This window comes from Maylandia zebra, linkage group LG6 (assembly GCF_041146795.1).
Source record: "Maylandia zebra isolate NMK-2024a linkage group LG6, Mzebra_GT3a, whole genome shotgun sequence".
NCBI lineage: Eukaryota > Metazoa > Chordata > Actinopteri > Cichliformes > Cichlidae > Maylandia > Maylandia zebra.
In genome coordinates, this window is record NC_135172.1 from 25,393,401 (window position 1) to 25,415,727 (window position 22,327).

General features: G+C 40.7%; 2 protein-coding genes across 5 annotated transcripts in view; one reads left to right on the plus strand and one right to left on the minus strand.

Moving 5' to 3' along the window:
- Positions 1 to 1,823: 1,823 nt before the first annotated feature.
- Positions 1,824 to 14,718, minus strand: n4bp2 (NEDD4 binding protein 2). 2 transcript variants are annotated; one of them, XM_004564314.3, is made up of 16 exons: positions 14,307 to 14,718; positions 12,626 to 13,619; positions 11,289 to 11,413; positions 10,754 to 10,842; positions 10,457 to 10,533; positions 10,198 to 10,338; positions 7,249 to 9,911; positions 6,723 to 6,808; positions 6,239 to 6,284; positions 5,849 to 6,072; positions 5,623 to 5,747; positions 5,385 to 5,511; positions 4,061 to 4,234; positions 3,755 to 3,923; positions 2,920 to 3,043; positions 1,824 to 2,833 (listed from the first exon to the last, which is right to left on the minus strand). In XM_004564314.3, the coding sequence occupies exons 1-16, from the start codon at positions 14,545 to 14,547 to the stop codon at positions 2,788 to 2,790; spliced, it is 5,451 nt and encodes a 1,816-aa protein (XP_004564371.3). In that variant the 5' UTR covers positions 14,548 to 14,718; the 3' UTR covers positions 1,824 to 2,787. The 2 variants fall into 2 exon arrangements, with proteins under 2 accessions (XP_004564371.3, XP_004564370.3); XM_004564313.3 differs by having other exon boundaries at positions 4,061 to 4,237.
- A 1,454-nt stretch (positions 14,719 to 16,172) lies between these two features.
- The window catches only part of pds5a (PDS5 cohesin associated factor A), a 39,647-nt gene continuing 33,492 nt past the window's right edge, over positions 16,173 to 22,327 (plus strand). For 2 of the 3 annotated variants that reach the window (XM_012922759.4, XM_012922760.3), the window contains exons 1-2: positions 16,173 to 16,328; positions 17,241 to 17,390. In XM_012922759.4, the coding sequence (XP_012778213.1) occupies positions 17,280 to 17,390 (111 nt within the window). In that variant the 5' untranslated portion in view covers positions 16,173 to 16,328; positions 17,241 to 17,279. Of the gene's footprint in view, positions 16,329 to 16,392; positions 16,557 to 17,240; positions 17,391 to 22,327 lie in introns of those variants that run through there. The other variant, XM_004564306.5, reaches the window with a different exon arrangement.

The window sequence follows — 22,327 nt, forward strand, 5'->3', positions numbered from 1 at the left end:
CGAGTTAATGGTAACTTTAAATTTGTACACAATGCGTTGACAATATACTTGTGCATTGTACAATGTGTGGACAAATTAGGCAGCATATATACAGAGACAAACCCGTCAACGTGTGGACAGGAGTGCGTGTAGATGGGTGCGAGCAAGTGTTATGTGCGAATGTGTTTTACTTAGTTCAGTGTGGGAACAAGAATGTGCAAAAGGGAGACGATCGAAGTGATTTTTTTTTTTTAAAACCTTCTTTAAAATGGTTTTACCCCTCTGCGCGTCTCCGCGGCTGTGCGATACAAAACCAAACCACCATCAGGGGCCTCTCTGGCAGCTTAGGCAGGGTCAGCGATTCTTTGGTTAATTCGTTGAAACTGTATTTTGAACTTTGATTTACTTTCATATCTATCTGAAGAATGCACAGTGAGTAACCAATATCAGACTTGTGTCACGATACCTTAGCCTCAATCAAAGATGTTTATTTACTTGCAACACCTGTTTCCAAAAAAAGATGTTGTGTTATGAGTAAATTGACAGAACCCAATTATCTGACACATTTTTATACATTTACATGAAAATAGTTCAAAGACAACCTATAAACTTGTCTTTGTTGTTTTCTTTATGCCACTTCAAAATTAGTTGCCATTATTACTTAAAAAGAAACAGAAACAGTGGCAACAAAGACTAAAAACTTGTTTTATGCTTTAAAGAAAAAGAGAAGGTAACATAAACCCCACAGGTAATTAGGTTAATTGGCATTAGCTTAGTAACATGACCTGTTACACCATGACCTTTCACTGATGTGAGGCTGCTGGTTCCCCTAACAAGGTCCCCTCAATTCACAGTTACATAGAGCACAGAAGGGATAATCCTACTCTTTATACTGATCTAATGTAGATGTGACAGTAATGATTTAATCAGGAATGAGTAATATAATTAAGTAATGTTGATTACTTAATTACACCTCCCCCCCAATTGCTTGTGATTTGTTGGGACTGGGTTAGGATAGGGGAGGTTCAGAGGATAGGCGGGGAGGAGGGTTTGCTCATGAAAAGGGGCAGTGAATGTATAAAAATCACTGTCGTTCATAATGTATAGAGTTAACTTGTCTTTGATTTTATAAAGTATGTGTGGAGAAGAACAAAAAAGATGCTGAGAAGTGTGTAGAGAAATGGTTTAACAAAAATGTTTTGTAGTGTAAATTTATCAAGAATTTGGGGATTTCACAATTTAAATACATGATATGATGAAAACATTCAGAGCATTTGGGGAAATCTTTGTACACGAGGCACTAGGTTAAAAACTCACAGCACTACATGGCCACAATCTTCAGCCAAGTTTTTTTTTAGTTGAAAAATACAGCAAGGACTCAGATATTTCTGTCTCTACAAACAAAACTTTAAAAATTACCATAAAACCAACTAAAAAAGAAAACAAAAGGAAAAAAAAATCTGAATTTGAACTAGTCTTTGAAAATCATGCACACAGACTGAAGAGGAGCAGGACCACCTGGCATGTTATCTGTGCACCGATCAAAAGCACACATACAGGATAGCATGAGCAGTTTGCACATGTGTGAAAACAGCACTGTTGCTAAACTATATAGAAGCATTGTGAAGGAAAAAAGCATAGTGCGTAAGTTTATTTAAGCAAGATAATACCACACCACATACTGCATTTATTTATAGCAGGTTTGCTCTGTAATAACAAACTGAAGGTGCTCAACTAGCCTGATGACTGTAACTTTAAAATATAGTTTACATATTAGAGATCTTTTATATTTGTAACTTATTCAAAAACGATAAATGTAAATCACTCACACAAAAGCACAGAAATATTAAACTGTAAGTTTTATTCCACAATACCATGTCTTCTTTAAAAAAAACACAAACCACCAAATACAAAAATACAATCTTCTTTATAATTTATGTGGTCTCAACAATATGTACATTCGGTAAAAGCCGTCAACACTATTGTTACACATTTTCTGAAAAATATTATAGAGAAGCTATTTTAAAACTACAAAACTAGAATTCGAACCATTACAGTACAGCTGCTGCAAAATATGGCACAATGTTTAAAAAAAAAAAAAAAACTACAAGGAAAAGCACTGGAAACAATCTTTAAACTTAGAGTTCATCACCTGAGTGTCAATATATTAGCAGCAAAACATTGTTGCTTGGACTTGCGCAAGAGTAAATGAAGAGCACTGGGTTGCAGAAGCAGCTGCTGAGGCAAAAAAAGCGATTTCTGCAGAAATCACAGTGAACGTTCTTCAAACTGCTCAATGACACCACACACTCTCTTTCCTTCTGAGCACTGGGCTTCATGAAAAAAGCATCAAATTATTAAACTGTGTAAATATTTTTGTCATATCACTTAAAACCCTGGAGAGAAACCTCCAAGCAGACAGCATGCCATCAGGTTTGAAATAAAGCATTATAAAACACTTACATGTTTAAACAATTAACAACTTAATTGAAATGGAGATTTTTAATCTTTAAAAAGATTTCTTAAAAATACACACTATAAAACAATTAAATATAAAATATGCACACAATCCGTCTTTACAAACACAGCGTTTCACACCATAAACACGGGAGAAAAACTCGAAAGGGAGACCGAGTGAGTACATATCAAAAAAAAAAAAAAAAGCTGAGACAAGACTGATGGTGGCAGAGAATCATACTAAATAAACGGTAACAGTTGTATTGTGGCGTCGTAGAAGTGGAAGGTGAGAGATAAAGAGAGTGTTGTCCTCCATAGCAGCTTCAGTCTGAACACAATAAACGGATTCTTTCACTTCAAAGAGACCAACACAAGACCCGGCTTTGGCTCAGTGAACCTGAGAGATGCAGAGATACGAGAAAATGTGGGTGAAGATGAACATGTAAAGCATGCAACATGTCTTGAGTGTGCGTGCGTGCATACCTGTAGTGTTTGTTAGTGAGGTAGTCTATAACAGCGGGACGGATGCGTGCCACGCCCCCCTGGCTGCGGTTCCCTCTTCCTGTGATGACAGAGAGCTGAGGTCGGCACAGACCCTGCTCACACTCTACGCCGAAAGAGGCCAAAGAAGAAGAAGCACAAGCAGAAAGTTACAGTTTACAGCAGTAATAACGAACGCAAACTCTGAAGGGGTAACTGCGCTTTCTAACAAGCTGCGTGGTCAGTGTCCTGCTGGGTAATGATGTACACCACCGGCGCTTGTCCCTGGTTAGCGCCTGGACTCGAAGCAATATCCAATCACTTTTACACATTCAGTTCAGAACATCTCAACTTCTTCTTTTCTTCGTTACAAACCGGGTAAACTGTAGTACAGGTGTCAAGTCTTTTTTAAAGTAATAGCGATTTTCAGACATGGAATATGTAACTTTGCTTGGGGGGGGGGGGTTTACACATGGCAGCCACCACACTTGTGTGATCTTTAGCACCTGGTGACTGAGAGAAAGGCAGACATGAGACGGGGGCTGTGATAATATATGTACGTACTACAGAGGCTGTAGAGCTCGCTAACATGTTTCTCCTTGTACTGCTGCAGCTGTTGCACTTTTCTGATAACATTTCATTCAGACTTGGGCTCTGTTGCAATGTTACTCCGTCCAATAATGAGGTCAGTGGGGAGAGGGTTTCACCTAAATGTCCCCGCATGGGACTATTCTGACATGAGTGACGTGTTCAGTTGCCACAGATTAACATTAAGGAATTTGTGAAAAGGGCATCTGTAACAAGCTAACGCTTACTGAATCGATAATAGTTTAAGCACCTTTGGTTTTGTCCAGTAAGACCTGAGCCAGATGTTCCAGGGCCTCATTGACATGTAACCCATGGAGGTCCAGGATATTGCTGGGCAGCAGCGATGAGTTGACCCTTTCAAATATCTGAACTGCTGCACGGTGATTAGCCTCACGCATACGCTGGCTATGGAGGTGCCCCTGAAAAAGCAGAAAGAAAGACAAATTTAAATAAAAAGCCACAAATATATTTATTTAATTAGATGGCAGTGACATGCTACACATTCAAAAACAGTAATAATAAAATGTTGTGCTTCGTGTTGTGCTCAGTCACTCACCTGCTGTGCGTAAAATGAGGCCACTTCTTTGCGTCCTTGCTTGTAGGCCTCTGCAGCCTTAGCAAAGCTCTCGAGCTGTCGGCTCCTCTGCAGTCTGGCCTCGGCCCTGAAGTCTTCATAATCTGGATCTTCTGTATCCTGATAATTGGGTACGGCTGATTCCACGGCCCTCTGCTTCTGACAAATTAAAAGAGCAGAGTGATCAAGACACACTTAAGGGTGTGGAAAATTAAAGGCGACTAACTGTCAGCTTTCTGCATTTGCTCAGATATGATGTTGTACTGCAGGTAAACCTATTCTATACATTATTTCTTTCTATTTTTCTGGGGAAATGGGAAACAGGTGCAGCGATTTATTGGAACACATGGAAACATACATGGAAATGCAGTTTATAAGTCAAAAGAAAGTCAGTATGTGTATGACAACCTTTACCTCCAGACCTATGCCAGGTCTTTGCTGGATATTTTTTTCCTATTTTTTAAGGACATGACTGTCAAATACTGTTCAATCTGATAGAAAAAAAAGAACAGGTGTTGGCTTTAAAAACTACTTGTGCAGTTTCTTCAGTTTTGTTTTGTTTTTGTTTGTTTTTTTTGGGGGGGGGGGGGGGGAGATAAAATGCAAACCAATTCCATAATATAAGTTTTCAGCTGGTAAAAAAAAAAAAAGAAAACATTTTTTGCCAATCGAACTGTTATCTTTGGCATTTTATGTAAATTTTACTAAAGATATGAGAACAAATTACGTGTTCTGCTAGTAATAACATGCAAATTTAAAATGGATTATTTGCCAAGTTGTCTTATGTGTTATGGTTTCTCCTTTTTTAAGCCTTTTTTACACTTCAATGATTCATAGTACAGTCTTCAGTGGCTTAACAAACCAAAAAAACATTCCTTTGAAAATGATTATGTACAAGGACTGGACTGAAAATGAGAGAAAAGGTAGCCAATGTTAAAAGAAAACCCTGGAAAGGCCTCCAGAAAGTCTGGAGAGCTACTGTTCAAGAGCACTTTAAATAAATTAGAAAAAAAAGGTCTGGCTGCTACGAGGCAAAGAAATGACTGGTGGCTCAAGACTTTTGCACAGTACTTCTACAAGTTGAATCTCACAATTCAACTTGTCTGTATTGTAAAATGATAATTGTAGAGATGTTGCAATAAAACAGAAAGAGATTTCTCCGACATCCAAATATGGAAAATACAAACTAAAAAGATCGAGACTAATTAAACAGTTCATGTTTTCCCACCTGTGAAACAGATCTAATGTATACTGTACATGTGTTCAGTGCTCCGTTGTTTTCATTCTCTGCCTGTGTTGTGAATACCTTTTCCCTCTCCTTGCTGGCTGGTCTGTGGTGGTCAGAGCGAGGAGCTTCTGGAGCAACTACAGTCTTCACAGGCTCCTCGTTCAGCAGAGAACGAAGAAACAATTCTGCCTCCGTGAGGCTGTAACTAAACAAACACACACACACACACACACAAAGAAAAAGACACATTAGCCACTAAAATCAGTACACCAACTAATGTTTAGAGGACTATAAAAAGTTACAGTTGTTTTCTCACTTGTGGTCCCTGAAAATGTCCTGCAGAAAATGCCTGTCAATGGTGGGGAAGAGGGCATACAGCTGCTTCTCTTTCAAAAGTGCGGCTCCGTTACGTTGGTCAAGGTCTGCACGACTTTTTCTGGTCTAAAAGAGAGCGTTGGACTTTAAGAAAAGGATATCAAGGCAGAACAAGATCATTAAATAAAATCTAAAGAATCTGCAGGTGCAGTAGGCGTGCGCGTTACCTTCTCTAAGTTGTTCTGCAAAGCCTGTTCTTCTTCCATAATCTCTCTAAGAGAGACAAGCGGACGGGACGCATTCCAGTGATCCATGATTGGCATTGGACCGCGAGGCTCTGGGTGGCTGCCCGCTGACGTGTACTCATCCGTGCTGATCAACACGTTTGCTGACTGCGTCTGGTCTCGCGACCCGGTTTTTCCCGTCTGTGAATCACCCCAGTGTACCGAACCTAACAATCCAGAAAAACTGTTAAGTCTGTGCATGTTCACAGACTTAACAGTTCACTGCATATGCACTGTCAGCATGTGTATTGTATTCAACAGAGTATTACTCATATGCTGAACAGATTATTCCTGAATGTTATTTAAGAGTATTTTGGTGTGTATTAAACTTACTTTCCTGAAGCAGGTGAAAGGAAAGAGCCGCTTGTCTTTGACTTTCCTGAAAAACACAAATTATACATGAACGCACAATAATTCACGCACAATATGAACATAAGGCCCGCAGGCCAGAACTGACCTGGCAAAGAATAAAGCCCAGTGTACAACAAAATATGAGGTTATCAATTTTGGACTTCTAACGATTTCTATTTTATTTGTTTTACACCTTTTCCTGATGATAAAGACCCCACCCCCCCAATAGCCATTAATTCTATATCAGTGTAGTTAAGAAACAGATAAACAATTAAATAAAAAAAGGCTGTTGAAATGACTTTTTTTTTTATCTTATATTACCGTATCTCGAGAATTAAATGTGTAGTTAACATCTTTACACAGACAGAAAGTGGAGTTTCACTTGTCTGGCCCATTTAAGATTAAAGCAGGCTGTTGACATCTCGGTATTAGACCTAATGCAGGAGAAACAGTAGTTTAAACTCACTTGGATGGTTTCCTTCCACTTCTGGTGGAGCAGCTTAGCAAGGTTCAAGTCCATCTGCACTGCATAGTCATTTGCAGAGCACGAACCTGAATAAAAATCAAGCAGGACATATACAATCATGTCAGTTTGGAGTAGCAGAGAAGAATAAAAATACCACTAAAGGCATCAGTTGGATCAGTTACCAGAGTACGAAACACTGTATCAAACTGCAGAACCAGAGAGCGACGGGAACACTTTTGTAAAAAAAGAGAAACGTGACATCACACCCAGATTAACAGAACACCTGTTTGGAGCTGCAAAAGAGTTTTCTATGATTATTTTACAGTTACTTTACTCCTTTTTGGTGTATACAGCTGAATGAAACAGCATCAATGCAATTTAAGAGGCCATCTCTAAACCACATGCTTTTACTGCATCTGTAAGAATAATGATATAACGCCCCTCTTCACCCTGGCTTCATCCATGACCAATCACAATAAGGCTTTAAGTTTGACATTTCTTGGTTGAAAACCTGTGTGTTAGTTACCTGGGTCTACTCCCACAGGGCCAAATAGTTCAGTTAACTGCAGTGCCAGCTCAGTGGGTAGTTTCAGCTCCACGCTCTGAATATCCAGGTGATGTCGGCCTCGTGTCTCCTCTCCCCTCTGCTTTTCCTCTCTCTCCTCTCTCTCCAGCTCCTCCAGCTCAGCCCACAGCAGTCGGTTCATCTCTTCCATGTTGGCAATCTCGTCCTCAATCTTAGCCCCTGACATTTCAATTATTGCATTATCTGAGCTCCCACCCCAAGCTCCTCTTTCCTGGTCAGACTCTGATATTGCTTTGGGTTCAGCGCTGTCACTTCTCTCTCTTTCCTTTACTGATTCGGGAACACTGAGATCTGTTTCAGGGGCTTTTTCTGAATCTGGGATTGCATCAGGATGGTTTGCAACCAGAACAGCTGCTCCTCCAGAATCGGACACATCTATATTATTTTGGCTCTCTTCTGATTCACTGACTGTCACACTGGGTGATTGCTGGGTCTCCACCTCAAGCATAAATGGCTTTTCCTTTGGCCAATCTTCAGGATGATCCTCATCCAACATATTAGGATACGAACTGCTTTCTACAGCCTGACAGGAAGCAGCACACAGATCAGATGTATCGTTGATGTGAGCTTGACCATCCTCCTCTTCGCCATCTTCATCTCTAAAGAACCTTTCTCCAGAGTCCAGCAGCAGGTTGGTGGTCCACTCTATGTCTTGACTGCACTTGTCATACAGGTCTTCTAAAGTGTCAAAGCTAACGAGCCTAAAATGACGACTGAGAACACGCAGGCTCTCGAGCCGGTTTTGAGTCAACCCGAGCTCTTTTTCCTCCAACTGTGTGCCTTTCTCATGCACCACACGGTAGGGTACCTCTCTGTGGCCAGATGGGTGAACTGCATCTGCTGCACACACGGCAGAGGAGAGCTCTGGCACAAAACGAGAAGAGTCGCCATACAGGACTCTGATGTCACCAGTGGCCACAGAGTCGGCTGAATCATCGGGGTTGGTTTGACGATTGAGACGCCAAAGAAGGGCAAAGTCTTGAGGTTCTGTCTGGGTGAAGCAGCCAGTATCTGCCAGAGGTGGCTGCAGGGATGCCTCAGATTTAGACAGATCCAAGTTTGGTTTAAGATCAAGAGTAGTGTTCGCATTAAACGTGGTTTCACCAGCTGAGCCACTACGGCAAGAGTCTGGGTTTTGAGCTGTGGAGTTGGGACAATCTACGGACAAGGGGCAGTTTTGAGTGAAGGTGAGTGCGAGTTTGCACTGCTTCCCTGACCTACGACCCTGACGCAGTTTTCCCTCCTGACCACCTCCGATGGAGGGGCTGCTTTCTGTTTCCACAGAGCCTTCACACACAGGACTCTGACACATTTCACTCATATATGTACAATCAGCCTCTGCAGCAGTCTCTCGGTCATTCTCAGTGCATTTACTCATATCCACATGAGGAGTGGCCTCATCTTCAGTACTGTGGCTTCCTGTATCACTGTTACATACATTTGACTCTAAAGTTTTGGAGCTGTATAACAAATCTGTGGCAAGAGCTGAAGTTGGATTTTCTTTATTGGCTGAATTTAGGTCTGCAGTCTCTGGCTCCGTAGTATTCCTTTCCTCTTCATTAGGTCCTTCGTTCTCGATTTTAAATCCGTCCGAATCATCAATTCTTGATTCCTGGCCAATACAAGAGGCGGCAGCCTTCCAGTCTAACACACAGTCTGGTAAATCACCTCTGCTGACATTAATTGCGTTCTTGTTTCGTTTTCTCTCTTTACTGTTAGATCTGCTGCTGTGGGATTCCTCAGAGCTTCCATCTGCCTCATCCTCTCTCTCGGATCCTTCTCCAGAACTCAGAGAAAGGAAGGGAGAGTGGGAAGAGCAGGTTGAAACTGTGGCTACGCCAGTCTGGATGAGATCAAGAAGCTTCTGAACCTCAGTTACATCCGGACCTGGTTGTGCTGGCTGTGCTCTTATTGCTTTTTCATAAACACTGGCTTCTTGACATGCGTCTTCATATTCCCTTCCATGTACCTCATATCTTTCTCTTTTTCTTGCCTCCCGCTGCATTAGAGGCCCTTCACATGGCCAGTCTTCCACAAAGTTCATCGTTTTAGGCGTGACCTTCTCTTCTTCGTACCTCACCACCTCGAATCTTTTTACTTTCTCCTCTCTTATCATTTCCTTCACCTTTGTCATGCTGTCTACTTGGTTAGTGTCTTTCACCAGATCTGCAGGCTCCATCCTCCTGCTTGGTCTTTCTCTCTTCACTCTCTGTCCAATAGACTCAGCGAAAGCCACAGGAATTTCATCCCCACACTGATCTTCATTCATCACCGATTCTACAATACAGTCTGGCATTCTCTGCTCTAATACCGGGTGATTTCGCTCTAACTGAGCATCTAGCTCAGAGTCTAATTCCCCCAAATTCATATCATCATTTTCATCAGAAGCTTCCAGGCTGTCTGTAGGTTTTTCTCCAAGGTGTAAGTTGAGAGACTCAGTGGATTCGGGGCTGCCTTCTCTGGGCATTCCCACGTCTCCAGAAAAACCAACAGACGACACATCTGGGAGAGAGGAAAAGCGCTGAGAGGTGGATGTCTGACATCCTTCAGCTAATCTGGGCTGACCTACAAGGTCAGGACAAGGTGCTTCAGAAGATGCGAGCCTAAAGGAACAAAAAAGATACGCAGGCATGGTCAGACGTTTACATACATTTATCATGGGCATGAATGTCTGGTAATTTTGGCCTTTTAATTATTTCTTTCAATCAGTCTTTTCCCAGAAAGGAATGATTGTACAGCATGCATCTTTAAAGACTTTAAAAATCAAGAACTGAGTGCAGAAGTTTAAATTCATTTAGGATTTTCTCTAAAACTCACACACAAGCTCAAATATACACATATAACATAATTTCTCAGGTATATGAAATGGTAATTTTGAGTGAAACTCACTGTGAGATTCTGTTTTGCAGAAGAACCTGTCGTTTCCGTTCAGGCATCTGTGAACCCATGATGGACTGGACTGTGACAAAGCGCTCATATCCTTCAAGCATGCGGCGGACTGTGTCCACGTGTACGTTATGTGTAGTACGCCTGCACAGACCACCAAAAAAGCAAAGCTGAAGGGATGAAATTTTTTCAAGCAACATTTTCAAAAAATCCGTTTCTATACTGAAACCATAGGCTGCTGTAATTCCTCTGTTACGCTCACCTCACCAGTTCTTTGGGTTTATGTTTCCACCAGGTGTCTGCCTCTTTGAATAGTACCTTATAGTCATGTTTTAGCGCCTAGGAAAGATTAAGGGAAAATCTTTTTGTGTAGTTCATAACCAGTTTATGCATACTTCAATATCCAGCCACTTATTATAATAACTACACCCTAAATGTTCAGTTTGCCTCTGGACTAAACTGGACTGCATGTCTGAAAACACATATAGTAAGCAAAAATACGTTCTTAAAAGCCTTTGCCCATTTGCAATGTTGTCTCTTAAGTTTACTGATGACTGACCTGTGCAACATATGGTTTCATCTCCCAACCCTGCATGTTGGTATTATCAATGATGATGGGATTATTCCCCTTCTCAAAAGCCTCCTTAGCTGTGGGACAAGAATAAGGGAGATAAGCCACAGTGTGATTGTTCCAATAGTACAACAGAAGCTGAAAAAGCATAAAGCAATCAATAACAGAGACTTGCTATCAGTGTGTGTGTGTTCCTGTCTAGCTATCTTTGTGAGGACCGAAATCTGCATTCTACTATACTTGTGAGAACCAACGGTCACTTGTGAGGACACACTCACCGGTCCTCACAGGTTTGAAGGCCTTTTTGAGGCTCAAAATGTGGTTTTAGTGTCAGGGTTACAATTAGGTTATGGTTAGGTTTAGGGTAAGGCATTCATTTTTAATGATTAGGGTTAGGGTAAGGGGCTAGGCCATTGACATAATGGTTTCCCTAGCCGCTAGGGAAACCATTATGTCAATGAAGGTCCTCACTAAGATAGCTGAACGGTTAATGGTGTAGTGTGTGTGTGTGTCTGTTGTTTACCTCGTTTATGGTTCCACTCATGGGCCTCCCCCAGGACAGTGGGGTCAAAATTATATTCTCCATTGTGAGTGAAATAATCGTCGGTGCTTAGTACAACTCCACCAGGGTTGTTCTGTAGCAAGGCTCTGCAAAGACACAATGAAGTGTAAATGCAACACAGCTGCTGATTACTGTAGCAGAAATCATCGACTCCTCCGGAACAGGGGTTGCTGAAGTGTTGCTTAGATTGTGTCTCTGCTGTTTCAGCATAATACCGGCTTTGTTGTAAACTAGTGGTGAATCATTCCTCCGTTGACCAGTAATCTTTTTTTATATTTAGATAATGTGAACATTTTATCATGTTGGTTGTCACTCTGGAACAGAGTCTCTTCCCTGTCTTTAAAACATCCAACACAAGGTTGCAACATACTATGCAACTAATGGAAACAGGCTAAAGTTGTGAAAGATTTCCAATATTTCCTACAGTGCTTGAGCAACAGTTCTCCAGACTTTCTGAAGGTCTTTCAAATCAGTTGCTTTTTCACTCATCATTATACCGAACCATTTTTTAGTAGCAAAAATATTCCTCTAAAAACTCTCACCTATGAATCATCCGAGCATGAAAATGGGTGTTGTGTTTATTAATAACAGATGCTTTAGCAAAGAAGCTATTTTAAATTGTATCATTAGGCTCTGTGCTACCAGCAGCCTGATCCTAGCCTTTAACAAGCCTGGAGAACTAATTCTGAAGTAACAAAACTACAAGAAAGCTTGCCTAAGAGACCAAACTGTCTTGGAGAAGAAAAGTGGTCATAAAAAAATGCTACATTTCAAGTTCCCGAGAACAGAACAAACTCTGTTTTTGGCTTAAAAACTGCATTTCACTTTGCATGTTTGAATAAATTGCTGCACCCATTTCCATATTCAAAGAAAAATGGACAAATGAGTGGTGGCACAAGACTTTTGTACAGTGCTATGTTAAAATTATATGTCAGTAATTTAACAAAAAATATTTTATCTTTTCTGGTATTTTTTTTAAGATATTTAAATTTCACTGTTAAAGTATTTTTTGTAGCACTTTGTAGTAAACTATGAAGAGAAAAAGGAAGATAAACAAGGCAGCAGAATCTAGGTTTTGCATATATATGTATGAAACAAGGAAAAATTACTATGCAACATCTTGTTTTTGTGTGTTGTAAAAATAGAAACCCCACAATTAGTTGCTAAAAGCTCAAATCTTACCAGCCAAGTAATCTAAACTGAGCACCTTATTGGCTGATTTAAAAAATTGGTTTTCAGAAAAACCTCCTGTTGAACAGCTGTTACTATTACTTTTTAGGCCATCAAAACATTCCTACCTTGCCAAGGTGGATTTGCCAGACCCCGGAGCGCCCCGCAGGAGCACAAGCACCTTCCCTTCCAAACGAAGCCTGCTGTTGCGGGCAGGAAGCTGTGGGGGAGCAGGCTGGGCCCAAGACTTTGGAATAGTAGCAGAAGGTTTGAGAGGTGCTTGAGAGAGAGGGCCATGAATCAGATAGGAGGCAGACCAATATGAATGTGTGTGAGCCACGGGGGTAATAAAGGCTGGCATCTGGTTTCCATGCATACGAGGAGAAAACACTGGTGCCTCCAGGTTCCAGTGTTTTGGAACCTGGTCGAGCTGCTCCGGATTCAGCGTGTTCATCTTGGATCTCGCTCCTGTGTCGGATTGCATGGCCCCAGCGCTCTCTGAAAGAGTGTGTGTCAGGTCTTCCTTTTTATACACCTGGAAAGCAGAGGGACGCCCTGAAGCTGCCAGGTCCAAGGCAAGTTTTGGGGTGTTTCCAGATGTTTCTGTTGTCAGGTGTCTGAAATCCAATACAGGTTGCTGCCCTTCTGTGTTCTTTTGTTCCCATGTGCTGAGCTGGTCGAGTGGAGAAGAAGCTCCAGATTTATGCTCTATGAAATGTCCTTCAGGGCCAAGCCGCTCAGCAGAGGGCTCTCGAGATCCATGGTCCAAGCTGGACTGAAGCAACTCAGGGAGAGCTTGCTGAGGAAGTGGTGGTGGACAGAAAGAAGAAGAAAGCGATGCACCAGAAGATAAATATTTGGTGCTCTGGTGCTCCTCACCAACATCATGTTGCGCAGCTAGTGTCTCTAGCTCTTGATCAATCAGCAGGTCAAGCTCTTCTGTCAGCAGGTTTGAGCAGGGAGGAGAGGAAGGCTTCTGTGAGGGTTTTGAGGGTTCAGAAAAGTGCTGTGGGGCAAGCAAGGCTGCAGCAGTGCGCTCAAAGCCAGAAACAGAGGGTGGGGCAGGGACTGTGTCTTCAGCAGCCACAGAAAGTTCCAAGAGGGAGTCCATTGCATGTTCAACTATGACACAAAAAGACAGATAAGAGAAGCAGAACATTTTCCTGCACAATTGAAATGTGTTAAAACAGCACTCAATATCTGAGTGCCATTTTAACACATTAAACGACTTATACAGAGCAAAAGTAAAACCACTGATTTATTTACTCACTGTAGAGTAAAATCTATGGATCAACCACACCATAGAAAACGGATGATTTGTTACTTGGTAGCTATGAATCCATAAGTTTGCCCTTCAGTGACTTTACATGCTCAGAAGGTCAGAAGAGCATAAGCAGACCAGGCTGTCAGAGGTTTATAAGGAGACTCGTCAGAAACAAATCTGGATTTTTTTCTGATTTTAGACCTTAGACAGGTGAAGCTGTTACACAGAGTCACAGATGTTGGGTAAATCATTTGCTGGACAGCTTGCATCTTTAAGTTGGATCCTTGCCCATCCCTTGCACCTCTGCTCCTGGACTATTTAAGGTGCGACTTTATCCAAATTACAAAATACAAATTACAAAATGACTGATGGTAGTCTTTGTGCCTTTGTATTGTTATATGTCGGTCTTGATCTGCACTACAAAGCATAGTAAAACGCCTCAGTACTATCAGAAATGCATGACTAAGAAGCTCCACAGCTAACTGGTTAGTCAAGTTACAACAAATACCTTTCCCAAAAGTGACACAGCACGTCTGTCACGTTACCTTTGAAGTCACACTCGGAGAGCACGATGTAAATAACTTCGGGGTCCAGGTGTGAGAACATCTCCTGCATGCTTCTGACGATCTCATCTTTGACGGTATTGGGTGGAAAGTTGCTGGACATACCACCACCGTATCCCTGCTGTAGTGGGTAGCCCGTGTTCTGACCGAGGTTTCCCCGCTCATTTGCACCGCCGTCGGGGAGCCTGCCCGGACTCTGGCCATTTTTCTTTCTTCGAGGCATTCCGTTGGTCACCAGCTGCTCTCATTGGCAGCTAACAGAGCTAGCCAAGTAGCCTATGACCTACAGGAGGACGGTTCAAAGCTGAAAACATGTTGTAGCTCCAAAGTGCAAAAACTCTGTAATGCTATCTAATAGCAGTACGAACGACAACACAATTGCACCGGAAGCAACACACCGGAAGTCAAGAGGGTAACTTCAAAATAATAGTCTGTTTCTCAGTACTCCTACTTGTTATTGAGAAACGCCCACAGATTTCCATGGCCTTTCAGAAAAATGTCACACCCTGCTGTGGAAGCTTGTTTCCGCCATTGAAAAAAAAAATATATCCATAGCTCAGAGTTTCGGGTAATCATACGAAAATTCGAGTTAATTGTAAATTAGATATAATTATATAATTTATATTTTTTAACTTAAACATCTGAGAAAATGCCTTGCAATTTCAAATTATCAAGTCAAACTTTGAGAACTATTTTTTGGGATTTATTATAATAGTATATAACCATTAAACACTCTCTTCACTTCTAGATAATGAAAAATATCCTCATATTTTTTTTTAATCAGTATTAATTCCATATTAATTAACACTGAGAACACAAATGCACTCTGTGCATTAAAAGTAGCTGTAGGAAAATGCTTGTGTGTATCGACTGGATTTGCACATTTCCCAGACTCACTGACAAGTCAGCCTTCATAATCCCCATCCAACTCTTCTCTTGATCTCTGTTTTATTCTTAGCAAGCTTGCAATAAATGGATTCATTTTTTATTGTTAGATTTTACTTTATTTCCTTTTACATTGTGGGTAGTTGTACTTGCAGGTGCAAATGCAACGTATTCACATTTATATAGCACTGTTCCATTTTTTAAAATACAAATCCGATTTTATCTATATGGTCCTGTAATATCTTATTCTATACACTAACCAGACTGGGATGTCAGGCTGTGTGCGGGAGCCCACTGGATGACTTGGAGCAAGGTCAGTCCAGGTATACTGCAATGGGTCAAACATGCAAACTCCACACAGATATGTCCCAGCCACAATTTGAATCAGAAACTTTATTTATCTGCGGTGTTAACCACTGAATCACCATGCCACCCTATTTCAGATCATGTGTCTGAAATGAATAATCATATATGTACCATATAGGATTACTCATATGCAGTGTTACTATTGTGTTTTTAGGAGATTCATTTATGATCCTTCAAACACACAGATAGGTCAAGGTCCATCTTGAATATCTGGAACTGGGTCACATTTGACCCAGCACAACCTCCCTGTACAAAAAAGTATAGTACCTGCACAACTGTCTAAAATACTTTAGGTCACTTTAGGAAAAGTTAACAAATTTCAGGCTTAAAAAAGCAAATTTATGGTGGTTTGAGCATATGTCTCAGCATTTGTAAGGGTTAACCCTGTTGCACATAACATTTATATACAATTATATTTCCAGTGTTTTTGTCCATGAATACTGTGTGTATGTTATTATATGCCAGTTTAGATAAAATAGTATACAGATTGCATTTAATGAGTTCAAAATGTTCTTTGATATAAGTGCACTTTAAGGATAAACCCACAGTGGGTTGAGGAACAGAAAGTGTGCCAGCTATCGGTTACAGACTCCCGCCATGTATGTGGTGCAGCAGTACCCGTCTGAGACCGAAGGGGGCGTTCTGCACCCAGCCTTCACACAAACAGCACTGACTGAACGGACAGAGAGCTTTGTGCCGAAAACTAAGCCCAACCTGTGTCAGACTAATGAATTAAAACGGCCTGTTTAAGAGGTAAATACTACCGAGGAAGCGCTTGGCAAACAACCCGGGGTTTGAGTCGCAGTCGTATATTTGAAAGTAGAGTCATTTTGCATTTGTTAGGGTGTTCAAAATCATCCGTGGAGCAAGTTGGTGTTGAGAGAGGAGGGCTCAGGGCGACGGTAGCAGCAGCCCTTCTTTCGCCTGTGAACTAGCGGCAACACGGAGCGATGCTCGGAAGTTGAGAAAAGACAGTAACAAGTAAATTAGCTTCATTTTTAAACTTCACAAAGTAGTTGCATTAGTTGTAAAGCACAGGAACTGGCCACGAGCATGGCTATTTTAGGCAAAGAGGAGAGGATACTTAACTTCCTCTGTGATTGTAGCTGGAGATGTGATGGGTACCTGAATAGTTTGCGGCCTAGGCTAACCAGTTAGCTAACGTGTACTAGCCGCTCGATGCTAACTGCTAACATGACTTCCTTCCCGCAAAATGCTAACCGCTAGCTAGTAATGTTTGCATTGCAGCTAGCGAGCTAATGTAATAACCTGTATGACAGTAGATATAGACCGGCGCCTCTCGTGTTATTTAAAGTGATTTTCAAACTGTTTAACTGTACGAATAGCTGTGATATTACCGAAACAGCAGCTGAGATCGTTTCTGCATCCAGGCGATGATTTATGAGAAATCTACGGAAAATGTAGAGCTGATGTTTATTAGCTTGCACGCTTAGCATGCAAGCTAATAGTATGCACGATGCTTGTTTACTGCTTGCTTTCTGTCTAAAAAGTTAACCGGATTAGAATATCGTTAAATATACAGGTACGGTTTTATCAGTTTCAGCAAACAAAATTAATGATTGGCAAATAGGGAAGATGCTTAAAACGAGGTTTTGGTAAGTGCGGTAGCATGGTTGTGTTGAACTTTTGTTTTCTGACCCATAGAGGCCAGTAAAAGACCGTGTGGACCATATATCAACAAGCATGGAGTTCCCGCAACAGCAGAAACCGGCGGGGGAAGGAATCATCTATCCTCCTGGAGTTAAAGAGATTACGGACAAAATCAGTAACGATGAGATGGTCAAACGATTGAAGGTATGTTTAGTGGGCTTTCTTGCTCTAATAAAACACAATTTTCTGCTGCCCCTAACGTAATTTAAGAGTGTCCAGCCTGTGGCGCAATGCCAAAAAATCCTTCTAACTTTGTAAACTGCTCTATATTAAGTCATTATTGGCCCTTGTTGTCTTGGCTCTTATTTTGCTTGTAAACAATACTCCTTGTCATGTTGTTCCTACCAGAGTGTTTTTAAATTTGAGTGTGACACCATACAAAACAGGCGGGGGTATTGTTCATAGGCCTCAACATTTTCTAGGCTTTCATCCTATCTCCCCAGGCTGGAAAAATGGAATGGTCCCAAAATCTGAATGCAAGAAAAGCAAACATTACACACTGAAGCTATTTTTACTGCTGGTGAACAAAACAGAACAGTGAGTCATGTTTAAGTGAAATTTAAGAAGAGAACTGCAGTAATAAAACTGATTATAAACAAGAGTATTTTGACCTTTGTGGATGTAAATAAAACTTGAGGAGTTACCACATCTTTAAAATATGTGACAGCTCTGAACTAAACTAAACTAAATAAACAATAGTGTTAGGCCATACTAGAAGTACCTTTTATCTATTTTATTAATTTGGGGAAACTGTGTAAGCCCATTTTTCATACATTTGTGGGACTAAAATATATACACTCAATGGGCAGTTTATTAGTCATCCATTTAATTGCTTGTTAATGCAAATATTTGATCAATCCCATGGCAAAAACTCATTGTTTTGTAAGCATGTAGACACGGTCAAGACAATCGTCAGAACATGACTTAAGTGAAGAAAGATGATTTAAGTGACTTTGAACATGTTTGGTGCCAGATGGACTGGTATGACTATTTTATAAACTGGTGATCTGCTGTGATTTTTTTTTTTTTTTCACACAACCACATTTTACAGAGAATTGCAATAAAAATATCCAATAAATAGCAGTCCTCTGGGTGAAAATGCCTTGTTGATGCCAAAGGTCAGAGAAAAATGGTAGGACTGCTTTGACCTTATAGGAAGGCAATGGTAACTAAAAATAACCATTGATTATAACAAAGGTATATAGAAGAGAAACTCTGAACCATTGAGACATTGGACTTTGAAACAGATGGGCTACATAAGACCACATTGCCTGCCTCTCCTGTCAGCTAAGAACAGGTCATCTGACTGTTGGGGTTTGTCTGTATTATTGTACAGTATTTACTATACAATATTATGCACCTTAAGGCGATTTTTGTTGTGATTAGGTGTTATATAAATAAAACTGAAATGAAACTGGGGCAGCGTGGAGTTTGCATGTTCTCCCCATGTGTTTGCGTGGGTTCTCTCCGGGTACTCGGCCTCCTCACACAGTCCAAAGACATGTAAGAAGTGGGGTTAGGTTAAATGGTGATTCTAAATTGCCCATAGGTGTAAATGTGAGTTTGAATGTGGTTGTCTGTCTCTATATGTTAGCCCTGCGGCAGACTGGCGACCCTGCCTTTCACTATATGACAGCTGGGATAGGCTCCAGCTCCCCCACGATTCTGATAAGGCTAAGCGGAAGAAAATGAATGTAATGGAATGAATTGTAATTGAAACTGAGTTCCACAAAAATAATGCAACATAATATTACCCAACATAAAATTTGAGAAATTTTCTTAGCACACTGTGGGCCTCTTAGTATCAACTAAGACTGTTTAAACTCAACAACCTTCTTGATTATTGTTGGTGTTCAGCTCCATCCATTTATGAGCACAGTATATCAATCGTCTAATGGTTGCTTCCAGCAGGACAACACAGCATGTCGAATTATCTCACCGTGGTTTGTTGAACATGACAATGAGCTCACTGTAGTCAAATGGCCTCCAGTCACCAGATTTCAGTCAGCTGTGTCATCAACTGCACATTCACCTGAGGATTTTAAAATAGAACAAAGAAAACTGACAGGTCATTATTACATTCATTATATTCCTGGCCAATTTGTACCCAGCAGCTATGCAGGGACATTATATTATATATCAGTTGTGATTGTGGCCGCCTGGAAATTTCCAGATTATCTTTTTTTAGCCCTGTTTGTGGTCTAACCCTCACCTGAGGGAAATGGGAGTTCCTTAAGTGCTCACTCCTCTGTTGTGTTTATCTGTTATTTGCTAACTGTGTCTGGAATTCAATCTGAGTGGACATTTGGATTTTAGAACTTATTTATTGGTAGCTGCTGCAAGAAGTAACTGCATCCAAGGCTGACTTGTGAATTAAAACAGTAAAGTTTTGGACTGGAGAGCTAAGCAATAACCTAGAGCTCACTAGAGAGTACTGTAAAGCTAGTGGTGGCTGAAGATTGTGGCGAGTTCTCTATAGGTGTATCACTATCAGTAAATAACACTTAACACTGCCGTATGGTTATTCATTATAAAAAATACACATTAGAGGTGTTTTAATTGTGTGCATTTAACATTTATATCCACAATTTAAACAGTCAGCAGTTTTAAAGTCAGCATTTCTACTTTTTTTATTCAGGGGTCCTGTGATTCCTTTTAATCATATTAGAGTGTTTACCACGTTAAAAATGGTTTCCGGACAGCAGAGAACTGATTAGAGTGACCATAAAGAACACAACCCCTGGCCTTGTCAAGTAGGGCAAATGTACTGAATGGCAGGGTGCAGACTGTATAAGACAGATGTGTGCAACCGTTTAACCTGTGCTGGATCGGAAAGTTTGACATTAGATCTGCAGTAGGGGTTGCATTGTACTGTGCTGCCAGCAGAGAAGTTAGTGTATTTTGTTTTAGAAGGGTTTTGATGTCATTTCCTGTCTTTAAATTTTCTAGACTTTAAGTTGTGTGGTAAAATTATATAGTCGTTGTGTATTTTCTAGTTGTAGGTTGCACAGTGTTTGTGATATATTGTAGGTTTGTGTTATAGTGTAAATAAGTACTATATCAAACTCTTGATTAATGTGAGACCATGATTGTTCCACATTTAAAAACAGCATATTACTTTTGTGACCAGTTGTGGCTGCAGGTTTCTTCCTGTTAAAAGTGAGTTTTTCCTTCCCACTGTCACTAAGTGCTTGCTCATAGGAGGTTGTTTGATTGTTGGGGTTGTCTCTGTATTGTTTAGGTCACAATATAAAGTGCCTTAAGGTGACTGTTGTGATGATTTGGCACTCTATAAATAAAATTGTATTGAATTGACATATTGGCTGCTTTCAGTCTATTAAATGGTACTTCATAGGTATTGCTGTCAAGGTAGCCTGCCAAACCACTCACTGTGTTGATCTGTTTGTCGAGAAGACATTATCTCTGGCTATGAGTTAAGCTTGTGTCGATCCTGTGTAACACGTTCCACAGATTTCAGGCTGAAGTCCTGGCAAGTACGGTAGTGCAGAATTAGAATTGGAAACCAGGTGACTCAAAGTGATTTAGGTGTAATCTGGTACGTGCAGTGCTTATGTAGCTGTATTTTTTTTAAATGCCTTTTATTACTACTGAGCATTTATTTTGTACATGTAGTCCTAAAAAATATCAACATGCCTCATTTTAGAATTTACTAAAAAAAAAACAAAACCTGGGTTTGGCTGTTTAATAACTGAGAAATGGCTTTACACTTAAGGCATGTTTAAAAAAAATAGCAGTGGTGCCTATTTCTTGAAGAAATTCAGGTTTCAAGTAGGGCTGGGCGATATGACCCAAAATTCATATCTCGATATTTTTTAGCTGGATGGCGATATAAGATATATATCTCGATATTTTTTTAAGCCATAAAGTAAGAACAAAAAGAGAGTTCTTAGTCAAAGCTGTGTCCCAGATGTCACACAGGCACTTTTATTAACATACAGCACAGATGTACATGAAAAATTACTCAAAAATAAATTATGAGCATTCATTAAATAATAATGCTCCATGAATAAAATAAAACAATGTTGTTTTTGTGCATAACAAAGAGCTCACAATTGTGCAGTCAAAATGTAAACTAAAAGACGCTGAGCGTAATAACAAAGACAGACAGATTTCACAGCAGCTCTATTTCCAAGTTTTACTGCGTGACTGACAGCCTGGAGTTTGAAATCCACTTCATAACCACGTACGTCTCTTACAGGTGCTATTTATGGTCCTTATACACACACAATACGGTAATATTACGTTGAAGCACAGTACGTATCACTCCGCGAGGCTCCTCGGTAGCCGTAATGCGCCGACAATCTATCAAGCGGTGCAGCTCCGTAGCTGACCAAAATCGTACTCAAACATTTTTGACAGATTGCTGAGCGCCGTGTTCCACATAAAATCGGCTCGCGGCCATCAAGCACAACCAGAATTCATACATAAGGCGCGCTGTCAACTTTTGAGAGAATGAAAGGATTTTAGGCAATGCAGCCCGTAGGGACTAGCGCGGTTAGCTCGTTAGCATGGTTAGCTCGTTAACACGTTGACGCCGTCCAGCCCCACGCATGGGGTGATGCGCAGTAACTCGTTAACGGAGATTTGCCGTGTCCATCTTGTCGCTGCCTGCACGTGAAGCGATGGGGGAGGAGGGGGAGTTGTGTTCAGTGAAGGATAGAGGCGAGGCGGAGTAATGTTGCGTAGAGATAAAAGTAGACGAAAGAGAGGCAAACTTGCAGCTCCACAACTATAAGTATAATGTAACATAGGCTATATCGATATAAAGGATATTGTCACATCTTATATCTCGTATAAAAATATATCGATATGTTTTAAAAACTCGATATATCGCCCAGCTCTAGTTTCAAGGATAAAATGTTATGCTTTATGCAACGTTGGTATTCATCAGATACGTCTAAAGCACGCACTGAGAAAATTTGTTGTGATTCAGAATTTAAAGGAGACGGAAAATCAGTGCCAATATCTGTCCTTACTCATTTTCTCCTATTTTGACATGGCTGCATTCACTTTGTGAGCAGCAAAATGCTTCATGTGTGGGAGTAGCTTACAAGCTGACT